The 17,226-nt window shown below is 35.5% G+C and overlaps 1 protein-coding gene across 1 annotated transcript in view; it reads right to left on the reverse strand.

Moving 5' to 3' along the window:
- The window catches only part of SRP54 (signal recognition particle 54kDa), a 60,623-nt gene that overhangs the window by 9,032 nt on the left and 34,365 nt on the right, over window positions 1–17,226 (reverse strand). Inside the window, 9 exon segments of the mRNA XM_006835351.1 lie at window positions 393–466; window positions 6,434–6,520; window positions 7,656–7,756; window positions 8,034–8,182; window positions 9,161–9,311; window positions 12,214–12,271; window positions 12,351–12,417; window positions 13,440–13,497; window positions 13,499–13,542. Coding sequence (XP_006835414.1) covers window positions 393–466; window positions 6,434–6,520; window positions 7,656–7,756; window positions 8,034–8,182; window positions 9,161–9,311; window positions 12,214–12,271; window positions 12,351–12,417; window positions 13,440–13,497; window positions 13,499–13,542 — 789 coding nt within the window.

Raw genomic sequence — 17,226 nt, forward strand, 5'->3', positions numbered from 1 at the left:
ATCTAAGTTGCCCGTCCCTATATACCCTGCGTACAGAGGGGATAGCATTGATACTTGATGTGAAGACTCCTTCCCTCTCTGTTGGTATTTGGCGTTACTACCGCCATAAGTATAGGTCAAGTTCATCAAATTGTAGCAATTTACCCTCATTATCAAAAACATTTTTTAAAAAAATTTTCCTCTAGTTGAGTTCTGATTATTAACCCATCGAGGCTAGGTCAAATGGGTACTAGCTGCAAGTTTGGGTGTTCTTGTGCATCTCCCCTCACTTTATACCAGCTGGATGCTTCACTCTCAGCTAGATATTTATTTTTACCTCAACAAAAAAAAAATAGTTCAAGCAAATGTTTATATTCTTAGAAGGGAGGAAGAAAGTTTTTATGATACCTTACCAAGATCTGACTGAAGGGGCCCATTTTCATGATGTTTTGAAATTGTTCATACATATCTCTTAATGTAAATTGTCCTAAAATACAAATGATTCCAGCATATTAGAGAATCTATATTTCCATTCAATAAAACAAATCTTTTCTTTAATTATGAGTTCATTGTGAAACATTCTTATAAAATATCCAATTAATAGAAATTCAGAGAAGTTACTATGCACAAGGTTACAGGATCAACGCTATGGAGAATATACAGAAACAAGAGACATATTAACTATTCTAGAGAAACTTACATGCTATCAGAAGATGAACATATATAAATACACAAGAATTTGAAAACAAAACAGACACACTGTACCCACTAGAATGACTAAGATTAAAAAGCTTGACAACACCAAATGTTAAAGAGATGTGGAGCAGATGGAACTCTTATATATTGCTGGTAAGAATGTAAAATGGTAAAACCACTTTAGAAAATTATTTGGCATTTTTTAAGCAGCTTAGCTATCCATGAACCGAAAATTGGATGAAATACTTGTTGCTGTTGTTGTTCTGTGCCATGGAGTCATTCTGACTCATAGCCACCCTGCACAGGGTTCGGATTCATAGCAAGCCTGCATAGGGTTTCTGAGGCTATAAATTTTTACGGGAGCAGAAAGCCTCATCTTTCTCCCACCGAATAGCTGGTAGTTTCTAACTGCTGACCTTGCAGTTCATAGCCCGATTCGTAACCACTACACTACCAGAGCTCCTTGGATGAAATACTACTCTCACCAATAAAAAGAACAACATATGGATGTACACAATTAGATGGCTAAATATAAAAAATGTTGATATCTAGAATGTTAAATGCACAGAAAATAGACAGTAGGTTAGTAGTGATTACCAGGTGCTGGGGTGGGAGGAAATGAGGAAGTATTACTTGACTTGTGGACTGTAAACCACAGGTCTGTGGTTCAAGCCTACCAGCCACTCCACAGGAGAAATATGAAGCTTTCTACTCGCTGCAGGTTTAAAAAAGCCTCAGGAACCCTATACTGGGTCACTCGAGTCCTTGTTTGAGGTGATGGAAAAAAATGATAATATAGTGATAAGTGATAGTTGAACAGTGTGGAGGAGAAAAAAATCAAAGCTGTGTTGAATCAAAGAAGTCAGATGCAAAAGAAAGTATATATATGGTAGTATATCACAATCAATGCTCACGGGAGCAGCAATCATGAAATCAAGTGAATATTATATTGGGATATTCTGCTGCAAAAGACCTCTTTCAAGTATTAAAAAACAAAGCTGTCATTTTGAGGATGCACCTGACCCAAATCATGGTACTATCAATCGCCTCAGATGCATGAAAAAGCTAGCCAGTGAATAAGGAAGAAGGAAGAATTGATACCTTTGAATTATGGTACTGGGAAATAATACTGAATATACCACACACAGCCAGAAAAATGAACAAATCTGTATTGGAAGAAGTGCAGCCAAAATGCTCCTTACAAGGATGCTGAGACTTTGTCTTATGTACTTTGGATATTTTATCAGGAGGGATCAGTCCTTAGAGAAGGATATCATGCTTAGTTGACAGTTAGCAAAAAAGAAGATGACCCTCAAGGAGTGGTTACAACAATGTGGGCTCAAACACAGTAATGATTGTGAGGAAGGCACATAACTAGATAGTGTTCTGTTCTGTTGACATATGGTTACTGTGAGTTGAAACGAACTCAAAGGCACCTAACAACCTCATGAAGTATAGTCTAACTTTTTAGAGTAGTGGAAACATGAACTATGTCCCCCTAAGACATATGCTGAATTGCTGGCCTCCTTGCTTGTGGATGTGATCCTGTTAGGAAATAGAGGTTTCTTTGGTTATGTTAATGAGGCCATACCAGCGCAGGTTAAGATTCTAACCCTAATTACCTCTGAATTAAAGATGATCAGAATAAACACAGACACAAGCACAGAAGGATGACAGACATCAAGCAGACACTTGAAAGTGAAAGAGGCATAGTCAAGGAGATCCTGGTTTGGATGTTTACCCTCCAGAATGGTAGGAAAATAAACTTTCTGTTCTTTAAAATCACTCACTTTTGGCATTATTACTCTTTTAGTAGCATTAAGTAACTACGACTGTATCCTTAGAATCTGAGCATTTCATTGTATATAAATTAACTTCGGTGTGTAATCAAAAACAAAAATTGCATGGAAACAAGGCAAAGGAGAGAGTATTTTCTATTTATGTCTTAAAAACAGAAAAGACATTTGGTTTTAGGCAATCTGAATTTGAAGTGGCAAAACAGTATTTTAAAAGAACTGTGAGAGTAGGCAGCTACAAAACAGTAGGAGAGATGATTAAGGTCAAAACATGTATTCAGCCATTTTATATAGAAGCAGTAATTAAAACTATAATTATATAGGAAATCCCCTTTATGGAAGGAACTCAAGTGAAGAATTTCAAAATGGAAATTCTGAAATTTCATGATTGTCAAATATTGGGATTCAAGAAACTAGGGAAAGTGGAGACCTGATTGGCCAGCAATGTGGCAAGACCTTGGAATTCTTGGGCCCAGAGTCAGTGACATAGCCACAGAGGACTAGAGTGGAGAATGAAGTGTCCAGCTGATAAGAAGAGAGGGCACATGCACAAGAACACTCACACTTGCAGATAATATCCACCTGACCTGGCTTCAATGACTGGATGATCAGAGTTCAACTAGAGGAATAAAGAAGAGGAAAAAAAAGAGTAATCTGATACAATTTGATGAACTTGACCTACACCTATGGATGCAGTAGCTCAAAACAGGGAACAAATTTTTACAGCAAGGATCATTCCCAACTTCTCCACACACAGAGTAGATAGGGATGGGCAACTTGGACATTGGCTACCCAAAATAGGGGGGGTGGGGCTACAAAGGCAAGAAGTGACTCGCTTACAAGCTTTCAAGAGGGACCCTAGATCCAGAGGGCGTGGAGGAAGGTAGAATCTCCACTGAGTAGTATACAATCTGTCTAGGCAGGGCTGATGAAAGGAAATGCGGATAGGTCTCTTGTGACACAATAGTGAATAATTGTTATCAGGACTGCTTGTGAGGGTTGGAAATGTAAAGGTAGATGTTTTGTAGCAAGGAGGGGAGTGATTAACTTTGCAGTCTAGGAGCGGAGGTCCCTGGGACCACCAAGGGAGAAAAGCGGAGAGTAGGACCCCACCCAGAGAAGCAGTGGTGCCAGAGATGGAGGCAGAGATGGTGACAAGGAGAGATGGAGCAGCTGGGAACTATAGACCCAGAGAGGGAGAGGAGAGGGGCTGTGTGCTAACAACCAGAGGGCAGGCTTGCAGGGTATATACCCTTTGGTTGGCTGGATGAATATAAAACTAATGTTCTCCCATGTGAACTATCACATAAAGAAAAAAAAAAAAAAAATTTTAAAATGAAAATAAAAACAAAACAGACATCATACATGAAGAAAGCAAAAAGTCATTAAGAAGACAAGAAAAAAGGAAAAGTTCAAAATGGATGTCAATGTCAGAAGAGACACTGAAACTTGCTCTCCAGTGTAGAGATGCTAAAGCAAATGGAAGAAATGAGGAGGTCCAAGAGCTGAACAGAAAAATTTCAAAGATCAGCTCGAGAAGATAAAAAAAAAAAGAATCAGGCAATGAAGAATAGATTCATTCATTCACCAAATAGTTAGTGAAAGATCACTCTGCCAGACACTGACTGTTAGGGACTATGAACCTAAAAAGATGAAGAATACAGCTGTGAACTTCACCTTCATCTTCAAAAAGGGAAGACAGACCTCAAGGAAGTACATGTATAATAAAGGGTTCTAACTTGGACTAAAAATCAGGGGCAATGCCCCAAAGGACATTTAAAGAGAAACCTGAAGCACAAGTAGGAGGTTAGCCAATTTGGCTGGAGGAGAAGAGAGGAAGGTAGAGAAGCAGGAAAAAGAGAGGATGTGTCTACCAGGCAGAGGACTTAGTAAAGGTAAAGCCCCAGAGTTAGAGAGCACTGGATATTTAAGAAACGGAAAGAAATTCCACATGACAGGAGCATGGAATGCTATGCTAACAGGGCCAAGAAAAAAAGAAATGAAGATGTGGGATAGATGGTGGAGTCTTTTTAAAGCATTTGAACTTTATTCTAAGGGCAATGGGAAGTCACTGAAGAATTTTTAAAAGGGCAGTAATGGTGTTAGATTTGCATTTATGAAGTTAATTTGGGATACAGTATACATATATTTAAAAAAAAAAAAGTCCAGAAAGTAGGACGATCTGTTAGGACTTACATGAGGTAATCTAGGCAAAAGATGTTCATGGTGACCTGAATTAGCATAGTTGCTGTAAAGCTGAGGAGAAAAAAACAGAATGAAGATATTTAGGAGGAAGAAGCACTAAGACTTATTGACTGATAAAAGGGTGGACAAAGTGAGGAAGAGGCAAGAGTCAATGAAAATACCCTAATTTCTGACTCCCCAGTAAGATACTTGATGCTAATATTCACTATGACAGCAAGTAAAAGGATGGGATAAAAGATTAGGATATTTAAATTTGCATTGTTTATAGACTATTCCATGAAGAAAACAAAAATCCTCCTAACCGAACCAATAAACATAATGGTAAATGGAGAAAAGTTGAAATTGTTAACAATTTAGTTTTCCTTGGATTAAAAAAGTCCATGGAAACAGAAGAAGTCAGACAGTATATTTTATTGGGCAAATCTGCTGTAAAAGACCTCTTTAAAGTTTTAAAAAGCAAAGATGTCACTTTGTTGACTGAGGTGTGTCTCACCTAAGTCATGGTCTTTCAATGACCTCATATGAATGCAAAAGCTGGACAGTGAAAAAGGATGACAGAATTATTGATGCATTGAAGTCGTGGTGTTGGTGAAGCATACTGAATATGCTGTAGACTGCCAAATCAATCTCAGAAGACATACAACCAGAGTGGCTCCTTATAAGTGAGAGTAGCAAGACTTCAGTTCATTTACTTTAGACAAACCATCAGAAGTCACTAATCGCTAGAAAAAGACATCATGTTTGATAAAACATTGAGTCAGTGAAACTGATGGAGATACTCAAAAAGGAGGGTTGACAAAATATTCATAATAATGAAATCAAGCAGTCAATGACCATGAAGGTGGCACATGACGGAGCAAGGTTTCATTCTGTTATAAAGTTGCCTAGAGTCAAAACTGACTGTGGCAACTAACAATAACAACAATGCATTATTTGAGAACAATGGTCTAGTAAACATATAAACATGAGCCTGAAGCTCCAGACTAAGAAGGCAGCCTAGGGTGACCAAGAAAACACCAACATTTCAGAAAGAGAAAAAGGTATATAAGTACTTGATAAATAAGAAAGAACAAAGAGGCAGAAGAGTATGAAGTCATGGAAATTAAGGAAAAAGATCATTTTGAGAAAAAATGGAATGGCTAATAATAATATATGTGAGTGTTTATAAAATGCTAAACATTTTACACGCATCTGCTAATTTAATCTTCACAACCTTAGGAGGTAGTTAGTATTAGCTATATTTTACAGATAAGGAAAGTAAAGAGAAATAATTTGATTGGAAAGCTATATAACTAGAAAATATATCATAGACATAAATCCAGGAATGTTATATTTAAGAGTTTGTGCTCCTAACAGTGATATACTTCTGTACTAGAGAGCTTTTCAATGTAGAGTTAAGATATGTATGTAGTATTTTCCATTAAAAATATCTTTTTATATGCTTTATATTATACATACGTTTATATATAAACAGATTAGAAGATTGTTCAAATTCAATTTTAACTTAGTTTACTTAAAGGAACCCATTGAAAGCCTAGATTTTAATTTAAAGGCAATTTTATCACAAGAAAAAATAAAAATACTCAATTCTATAAATGTTCATATATCTATCATTTTAAATGATTCATACATAAATGATGTCAAATAATAAACATTTTAAGAAATGACTCTAATAGATACTATCATTTCAAACAAATAGTAGTTTTATCTAAAAGAGAACACATCTGAGATCAAATGCGTTCTTGCAACTTGTATACCATGTTTCAGCTTCTCTATAAGTGCTTCGTTGTCATCTAACTTCAACTCGTTGACTTTATCTATCAGTCCTTCAATGTCACCCATACCTATGAAACATAAAAAAGAAAAATTAACAACTAATAGCCTATTTCATGGAGTCCTGGTGTGGAGCTGTAGGATAAGCATGTGACCACAAGGTCGGTTTGAACTGTAAGTTTGGCAGTTCAAATTCACCAGCTGCTCCTTGGAAACGGTATACAGGGTCACTATTAGTCAAAACTGACTTGACAGCTCTTAACAAAAACAACAACTCTACTTTGCATTACAGAAAATATGCTCACACATATCCTGTGAGGTAGGCAGGTCAGATATTGTTACACAGGACAATTAAGAAAATTGAAGGTAAAGAATTTAAGTGACAATAAAGAAGTGACAAAGCAGAGATTCTAACTCAGGACTTAACTCCAAATTCATGATAACTATATTACCTTTGCTGTTAAGGGCTGTAGAGTTGGTTCCAACTCACAGAGACTCTCTGTATAGTGTTTCTGAGACTATAAATCTTTGCAGAAGCAGGAAGTGTCATCTTTCTCCCACTTGACACATTTCAAATATTTTACTGCTACTACTAACACTGCTTACAATACTACCACCACTATTTCTGTATTATGTTCTGAAACTTTTCTAGAGAACTTTCCATCAAGTAATCTCCTTTTACCACAAATACAGGAAACCACCATAAACTCTATCTCACAGAGGAGGAAGGTAAGTCATACTGAAGCCAAACCCCCCTGCCACTCACAGTGAGCGACTCTATAGGGCAGAGTAGAATTGCCCCATAGGATTTCCAAGGCTATAATCTTTACAGAGGAGTCCTGGTGTGGTACTGCAGAATAAGCACTGGATTGCTAATCATAAGGTTGACAATTCAAACCCACTCCACCAAAACCCTACACAGGGTCAGAATGAGTCGGAATCAACTTGATGGCACTTAACAACAACAATCTTTATAGAAGCAGACTGTCACACCTTTTTCCCATGGAACAGCTAATGGCTTCAAACCTTTTGGTTAACAGTCAAGTGCTTTATGCACTGCATCACCAGGGCTCCTCAGTTAAAAGTCACAAAAGCAAATTATTTTCCTAAACTAGTTAATAAGAAGACAGGATTAGAATACTAATTTGTCATAAAGATTTATACTATTTCTTGGAGATATTTCTGTATCCCCATCATTGTACTTACCAAGAAGTTTACTGATAAAAGGCTGAGTTTTGAAAGGTTCAAAGTCATCTATATGTTCCCCTGTACCAATGAAAATTATTGGACTTTTTGTGGCAGCAACTCTGCAAAGAAACAGAAAAACAAAGAAATTTCAAAAAACAAAACAGTTTCCAGTAGATTTTCAAAGTTAATTAGACAAAGGTGCATAACATCTAGTTTCTTCTCAGTAGTTAAAACAGAACTACATCAGAGAGGCTCCAAAACTGTTTCTATTATAGACCATACTAGATTCATTATTAGAATATATTTTAAATGACTGATGGGAAGTCATAAACACACACACACACAAACACACACACAAGATATAACTCCAAAACATAGGATGACAATGATACTCACGCACTGAGTGCACCGCCTCCTTTTGCATGGCCATCAAGTTTTGTCACTATCACTGAAGCTACATCTACTTTATCTTTAAAAGCCTTGGCCTGGGCTTCACAAGCCTGACCAATAGAGGCATCCATCACATAAACAATATTGTCAGGTTGCTAGAAATTTTAAATAGAAAACATACATATTTTTACTGATGTTAAACAAAATTCACCACGAGAAGCTGCAGAAAAGTATTTTTTACCACAATTAGTAGTTCAGTCACTATTTCTTGACGGAGTACTATTAGCTGCTGTCTAGGTCATGAGTACAAAGAAATAAGCAAGATCCTTGCTCTCATGGAATTTACATTCTAGTCACAAGAGACAGATAATAAATAGACAAACATTTCAAGTGCACAGCAACTAAAATGGAATAGAAAATATCAATTCTGAGGTGTCAGAGGTTTCTTTAGGTAAAGTGGTCAGAGAAGGCCTCGCTGGAGAGAACATTTGAGTGAAAGCCCGAATAAAGAGAAAACAGTTTAGCAATAATCTGCAGGAATGTCCCTCAAGTAAAGGGAACAGCAAAAGTGAATCAGAGAAAAAGCAAGAGCAGAAGAATGTGCACTGAAACCAAGCTGAATAATAGAGAGGCGCAGGTATTTCTCTTAGATCTGCTCAATTATGTCAAAATAATAATATACCTAAAAAGAAACGTACTATTGTTAACCAGTCACTGAAAAATTACCTACAATTCTCCAATGATAAACCAATCAAACGTATCAGGAATGCATGTTTTGCCCTTGGGGTGTTAAAATTTTTAAAGATACTTAAAATCTGTGTCTTTCCCTAAATTATTACCATGAAAATTTTTATGAAGAGACACTAAAATTAAACAGATACTAAGCTCTACCTTTTTTTTGCTTATACATACTAATAAGATAATTATATGTGAATGGAATTTTCTTGATAGTTTGTCAGAAAAATTTCTTATCTAATGGAGGTCAAATATGACGAAATTAAGAATTTATCCAAGAAATAAATAACCTGGGGTCTGTCTTCAAGGTAAAGAATAAGTTATAGTGAGCATTAACTCAATCAGTGTTTATAATTTAATTAAAGTCTTAAAACAGTGTTACATTGAAAACTACTTACTATAGCATTAGCAACTTGAAGCATTTCTTCAAACAAAGAGTCTTCTTGTTTATGGTGGCCACTTGTATCAACAATAATAATTTCAAAATTTTCATTTTTGAACTTCTCCACTCCTTCAGAGGCAATGATAACAGGATCCATTTCTGTATAGCTATTTAACATTGACATTTCTATTAATTTGGAAATCTTTGTCAAATGATCACAATTTCAATGTAGAATAATCTAAAAACTAATAAATAAAGCAATGTACTTCTATAGCAGCATGAACTGGTATACAACTATGCAACTGTAAAATCTTTTATGATTCTGAGTATGTCTTTTCTGAATGAGCTGTTTCCCTCAATTTTTTAAATCATCTTTTCTAATAAATGTACTAATATTACACAGTACTTTATACTTGTTTTTCCATTTAGGAAACACCCATGAGAGTTAAGTATTTTATAAAGCTATTAAATACTACTTTTAGGCTGCATAGTATTTCATCAAATGGTTTTGCTCTCATTTACTAAATAAATGCACTGTTGTTAGACATCTAAGATTTTAGTAATTTTTTGATATGAAAAAATAAAGCCACTACAAATGGGACACAATTGCTGTATGCTTCTTCAAAATTCTGTTATGATACACTCCTGCAAGTTGAATTTGGAATAAATATCTATTAAAACTTTTGATTTAAAATCATAAAAGTCCCCCATCAATTTAAATCTCATTCCCATGTCACTAATTTTCACAATCCTTGACAGAAACAAGAGGATCAACTTGAGAATCAAAAATGAAAATTACATTTTAATTTTCACTCCTTTTGACTAGTAACAACTTTTTAAACAGATCAGCATTGTAAAATGAAGACATGTAATGTCTAAAAATGTTCTTCCCCAAAATTAACAACAACAAAATCAGGTAGGAATACTCTTAGTAAGACTATGTGGGAGGCTTAAGTGAAAACTACTATATTAAGGACATGAAATTTTGTACAAAAAATACAAAGCAAGTTCTTAAATGACACTATATAACTATAGTAAAGATGGCCGCTCTCCCTTGAATTAATTGGTTTAAATGTAATCTACATTAAAATCTTAGGGAGACTTTTCATTTTGGAATTTGATGAATCATAAAAATTTAATCTGAGAAGTAAACAGGTGAAAATAACCACGAAAATCTTGAAAAAGTACAGCTTTACTTTTTAAAAATGTGATAAGACATTTTTAAAATGTGATAAAGATACAGTGAAATTTATAAATGTACAAATGTATATAAATTAATTATACATACATACAATGAAACACAAAGTACCATACCAATAATTACCTTAAATAGTATACTGTCCACTTCAGAATTATCATCTCATTTTTAAAAACAACCATAAAGTGGTATATTAATACAATAAAATACACCACATTAACGGTTCATTTTGATAAGTTTTGACAAATTAGCAAAATCCATAGAACCACCACTACAGTAATGAAGGTATAAAACAATGTAAGATCCCTTTTTAATTTAAAATATATCTCTATTTATGTATCTGTGTGACTGATTAATCATGTGTATAAATACTGAAAAACTATTCATGAATGCTGATAGCAATAAAGACATACGGTGCTTTCACTTTTTTCTCTGAAATAGTGAGAGTTTTATGAAGACAGGGCAGAAAATATAACAAACAAACCTGTCTCTATTGCATAAGAAGATAAATGTTAATGTTACCATATATTCCAGATTTGTAAATTTAACATTAGAGATACATCTCAAGTGCATGCCCATTCCCATTCCTTTCAAATAGAACAGAGTAGAAATGTTCCGTGAAGTTTCCGAGATGGTACACCTTTTACAGGAGTGTATCTTTCTCCCAAGGAGAGAGTGGCAGGTGGGTTTGAATCTTGTAGTTAGCAGCTCAATGCTTAATCCACTGTGCCACCAAGGCTCCTGATTCCCTCAAGTCCTCCAAATTCAATCTAGACTTGATCCTTTCCATTAATCATTTAAACATGTATAGACTAATTAATAGAACAGAAACATATCAAATGAGGATAACAATGATTAGAAACTCTACCTTAGACAAAATAACTACAGATTAAAACTCATTTTTGAATGATCAAACACAAAAGCTTTTTAAATAATGTACTAAGAAGAAGGAGTCCTGGTGCTGGTGCTGTGGGTTAATGCGCTAAACTGCAAAGTCGGTTTGAACTGCAAGATCGGTGGTTCAAGCTCACCAGACTCTCCTTGGAAACCCTACACAGGATCGCTATGGGTTGGAACCAACTCGACAGCACTTAACAACAACAACCAACAACTAAGAAAAAATAACAAGCCTGACTACCATTGCCAATTGCTCTGAGTGATAGGAAAATGTGAAATAAAACTAAAATCTTAAAAAAAACACAAAGCTTACTCATCAGATAGATTGGTAGAACTCTGGAGACTATGGTCCTTAGCTGCCCTTTAGGTTTGGAACTGAATTCATTCCTGCTGCTTGGTTTCCAGTCAAACAGTAGGGGAATAATAACATTAGGGAAGTATGCACTCCTTAGAATAATCAACCATTTGAGACAAAAAGGGAAGCATTTACCCACTGACAAAGATCCTAAGGGTTAGAAAAGGAAGAATGGAGGATGTGGAGTAAGTGATGGAACTGCAATCAGTGACATGAAACAAAATGTGTATAAAGTGTTGAATGGAAAACTGGTTTGCTCTGTGAACCTTCATTTAATTCACATCAAAAAGTTAACAAAGAAGACAATATGGAATTCATCCGTATGTGTTTAATAGAGAAATGCTATTGACAGACCTTAAATAATACAAAAAAGGCAGGAGTTAGGAAAAGCATGCTACACAGGATAAGCAAGGGAAAGTTACAAGTTAAACACTGTCCATGTCACAGGCTGGATCAGAAGGGTCATGTTATTTTAATAAAAGATACTGATTATTAATAATATTTCCACATTATTCCAGAAACGATTTAATCTTACAGTACATAATAAAATGTGACCAGGAGCATAAAATAAAAAGTTAGCTAGATGAGGCACACAAATATAAAAATCAAAAAAACCTACCTTCCATAGAATGGAATTCTTGCTTTGGTTGCATTCTGTTTTAATTGATCAAAAGCCCCTGGAGATAAAGAGTTAATGAATCTTTAAACTTGAAAATAAAAAGTACAGAGAACAATTTTCAAATTCCAATGTATTACCTGCTCTGAATGTGTCTGCACATATCAAACAAGTCTTCCAACCTTTCCTCTGATAATGATAAGCTAACTGGGAAAGGAAGATTAAAATACAATTATATCAACACATATATAAAGTAGTATACTTATAATATCTTTTGCTTGCCCTTCTTAATGCTCTAAGGAGCAAAGTAAAACTGCTAATAATTCTCCTGAAAATGTTTTTAAATATTTTTGAATATAACAAATTTTCAAAAGAGTTTAAAATTCTAATTATACAGTCCCATTCAAAGATGAACATAATTAAGACACAAATAACCACAAAAAAATGCTAACTACTGTTAATTAGGTTCAAAACCAAAACAAAACAATAAACACCCAACTCTCTAAGAAATAAACCTGTTCTCTTTATTTATTAACTATAGAATTGATGAGTTTTTTTGGGGGAAAAAAACTCTGGTAATAAAGTTGAGGTACCCAATTCTGGGGGGAGGGATGTTATAATGAATTAGAAATCAGATGTTTTGGTTGTTGTCTGTTGTTAAGTGCCCTCAAGTCGGATCTGACTCATAGCAATCCTGTATACGGTTCTGAGGCCTTTAAAATATCTGAACGAGCAGAAAACCTCATCTTTCTCCTGCAGAGTGACTGGCAGGCTTGAACCAATGATCTTTGATTCCCAGTGCTTAGTCTCTAGATCCACCACCGTCTAGAAATCAGTATAAGAATATGTAAAATGAAGATCTGTATTATGGTAAGGGGAACACCAAAAGATTTGAAATGAAAGACTTTAGCCATAGATGGTAAGATGAATTTTGTTTGTTCTCTTCTTCAAAAAGTGCATGCCTTCTTAAAACACCAAAACAATCTTTTGCAAAAGAAATAGCATGGTTATATATGAGTCTACCATTCTTATTTTTTTAAAAAAAATCAATGATAAAGACAATAAAAATTTTCTTTTATCCTACAAAAAGCTATTACAAAAACTTAATAAATGTACCAAGCAACAAAATTACAAAGCAACAGAACTATAAAACCCAGCTTTAACATAAACCTCATTTATACAATCATACCTTTTCTATGACTATTTTTTAAAAATTATGTATGACTTACCTTGGAACACGTTGTCGTTTTACCACTCCCTTGCAAGCCAACAAACATAATCACATTGTTTTCCTTTAGTGGGTGCCCATGCTTTAACTCCAGGGTCTACAAGCTATATACCAAAAACAAAGCAAAAATAAAAATTTAAAAATAATTTAAGGACATTTTGATACAAAACCACCCATACTCCTATTATTTTAATACAACACTACTGCTACCTATCCTCTTTATAGATAAACACAGTGAAATTTAAGAGTTTAAAACAATGTATTGTGAAACCATAAGTCTATACTCCCAGTTAAAGTAGATTAAAAGGGAAGGATTGCAAAGATTTTTTAGAGCAATCTGGACTGCAGCATTGTAGGATAAGAACTGGACTGCTAACCATAAGGTCAGTGGTTGAAAACCCACCAACCTCTCTTTAAAATCTATATACAGGATCGCTATGAGTCAGAAAAGACTCGATGACATTTAGCAGCAACAGAGTGTGAAATAAAATGTGAAGATCAAGTTGGAGTCAAAGGAGCATTATATATTCAGCAATGTAGAAACAAACTACAACAATATAGTTGTTCCTGTGCAGTGTCAAATTGGTTCTTACTCATAGTGCCACTGTATAGGACTCCCAAGGCTGTAAAACTTAACATGAGCAGAAAATCTCATCTTTTACCAAAAAATATGTAAGGCATGTATGTAATTTAAAATGTTCTAACAACTACATATAACAAAAATGGGTGAAACTAATTTTAATAGTATGTTTTACTTAAACAAATATAAGCAAAATAATTATCTAAAAATTAAGCTATTTTACCTTCTTTTTTTTCATACTAAGTTTTGAAATCTGGTGTGTATTTCATATTTATTGTACATTTCAATATGAACTACTCACATTTCAACTGACAGTCATACTGTGATGTCTTGCTTGCTGCTGTTATGCTGGAAGCTATTTTAAATACTAGTAGGGTCACCCATGGTGGATAGATTTCAGCAGAGAGCTTCCAGACTAATACAGATTAGGAAGAAGAGGCAGACTACTTCTGTATGTTTAGTCACTGAAAACCTTATGAGTAGCACCAGAACACTGTCAGACACAGTGCTGGAAAATGAGCCTTTAAGGTTGGAAGGCACTCAAAATATGACTGGGGAAGAGCTGCCTTCTCAAAGCAGAGTTGGCCACAATGACATGGATGAAGTAAAGCTCGTGGAATCCTCATTTGCTGATGGAGCACAACGCAGAATGAAGAGAAACAGCTGCAAGTATCCCTTAATTATCAGAACATGGAATGTGCAAAATATGAATTTAAGAAAACTGGAAGTCATAAAACATGAAGTAGAACTAAAAAAAATCAGTATCCCAGGCATTACTGAGCTGAAATGGACCAGTAACTGGTTTAATATGCCGGGAATGTCAAATTGAAGGGGAATGGTATTACATTCATTGTCAAAAAGAACATTTCAAGATCTATCTTAAAGTACAATGCTGTCTGTGATAGCATAATATCCACACCAAGACCACCAGGTAATACCACTATTACTCAAATTCTATCAACTTCTGCAGTGTGAAATTGAACAAATATGCAACCAAGATATACTGATGAGGTGATACAGGAATCGAGGGTAAATTACTACAATTTGATGAACTTGACCTATGTTCATAGAGGTAGTAGCTCAGAATACCAACAGAGAGGGAAGGAGTCTTCACATTAAGTATCAATGCTATCATCCCCTAAGTATACAGGGTAGACAGGGAAGGGCAACTTAAGACATTGGCTACCTAAAATGTCGTTGTTGTTAAGTGCCGTGGAGTTGATTCTGACCCGTAGCAACCCTGTATAGGATTTCCAAGGAGCAGCTGGTGAGCTTGAACTACCGACCTTGCAGTTCAAAACTTTGCAGTCTGACTCATTAGCCCACAGCACCACACCAGGACTAAAATAAGGGGGCGATAAAGGCATGAAGTGACTGGCTTACAAGGTTTCAAGAGTTTAGTTTAAGAGGTATGCAGGGAAAGGTAGAATCCCTACTGAATAGTTTTCATCTTGTCTAGATAGATGGGTTTGGTAAAAAGATGGGCATAAGATCCTTATGATTCAATAGTGAGTAACTGTTACCATGACTAATTATGACTACATTCACCTCCATCTCTGTGTCTCAAGGCAGAACCAGTCACTTAGCTTTCTATAAAGCTATTATTTACAACACATGTTTTACTAAACAATCATTTTTTAAATCTATGTTCTCTTCCTCCTACCCCCTAGAGCAGCAGTTTAAGGTCTCAGGACTCCTATATACTTGATTAGTTGTAATGTGCAATCTAAAACCATAAAAATTGTTACACTGTTACATTCTATTTTGTACTTTGAATGGATCTTACATTGGTACTGGACTTTTAATTATGCATTATTCATTTAGAATACGTTGTTTCAGCAAATTATGCAAATCTCCTATCATTGACACCTTTCACTATGTTGTTGTTGTTAGGTGCCATCGAGTCAGTACTGACCCTATGCACAGCAGAACAAAACACTGCCCAATCCTGGGCCAACCTCACTACTGTTGCCACACTTGAGTACATCCATGATGCCACTTGGCCAATCCTTCTCGTTGGGGTGGGGTGGGGTGTCTTCCTCTTTTTCTATGACCCTCCACCTTACCAAACATGATATCCTTCTACAGTGACTGGTCCCTCCTGACAATATGTCGGAAGTATGAGATGAGTTTTGGCCATCTTTGCCCCCAAGGAGCACTCTGGCTGCACTTCTTCCAAAACGGATCTATTGGTTCTTTTGGCAGCCCATGGCACTTTCAACAATCTCCTCCAACACCATAACTCAAATGCATCAATTCTTCTATGGTCTTCCTTAGTCACTGTCCAGCTTTCGCATCCATGAGGTTATTGAAAACACCATGGCTTGGGCCAGGCACACCTTAGTCCTCAAGCTGATATCTTTGCTCTTCAACACTTTAAAAAGGTCTTGTGCATTTCACTATACAACATCATAAAAACAGTACTGAGACATTGTCCAACTGACAAGGGAAATATAAGTTTCTTGTTTTCACTTGACCACTATTGTCTGTCAGTTTATCCTATTGTGGTAGCTTGTATTGCTGCAATGCTGGAAGCTACAATATTTCAAAACACCAGCAGGGTTACTCACAGTGGACAGGTTTCAGTGGAGCTTCCAGACTAAGAGAGATTAAGAAGGAGAGGTGGAGTACTTCTGAATGGTTAGTCCCTGAAAACCAGTGGAACATTTGTCTGATATAGTGCCACAAGATAAGCCCTTAAGGTTGAAAGGTACTCAAAATACAGCTGTGGGAGAAATGCCCCCTCAAAGTAGAGTTGACCTTAATGACATGAAGCAAAGATTTTTGGCCTTCATTGGTTGATGTGGCACAACTCAAAATGAGAACAGCTGTAAACATCCATTAATAGTTGGAACTTAGAATATACAAAGTACAAATCTAGGAAAATTTAAAGTCACCAAAAATGAAATGGAATGCATAAAGATAGATGTCCTTGGCACTAGTAGCTGAAATGGATTAGTATTCTGAATTGACACTCATATGGTTGACTATGTCAGGAAAAACAAATTGAAGAGGAATAGTGTCACATTCATTGTCAAAAAGAGCATTTCAAGAGCTATCCTGAGGTACAATGCCATTTGTGATAAGATAATTTCCATACATCTATAAGACAACCAGTTAATACCACTATTATTCAAATTTATGCACCAACCACTAGGGAGTGGGTGTTCAAGAACATTTAATTGTACTCATGAGAAAGCTGTACAGA

This window comes from Chrysochloris asiatica, unplaced genomic scaffold (assembly GCF_000296735.1).
Source record: "Chrysochloris asiatica unplaced genomic scaffold, ChrAsi1.0 scaffold00017, whole genome shotgun sequence".
Taxonomy (NCBI): domain Eukaryota; kingdom Metazoa; phylum Chordata; class Mammalia; order Afrosoricida; family Chrysochloridae; genus Chrysochloris; species Chrysochloris asiatica.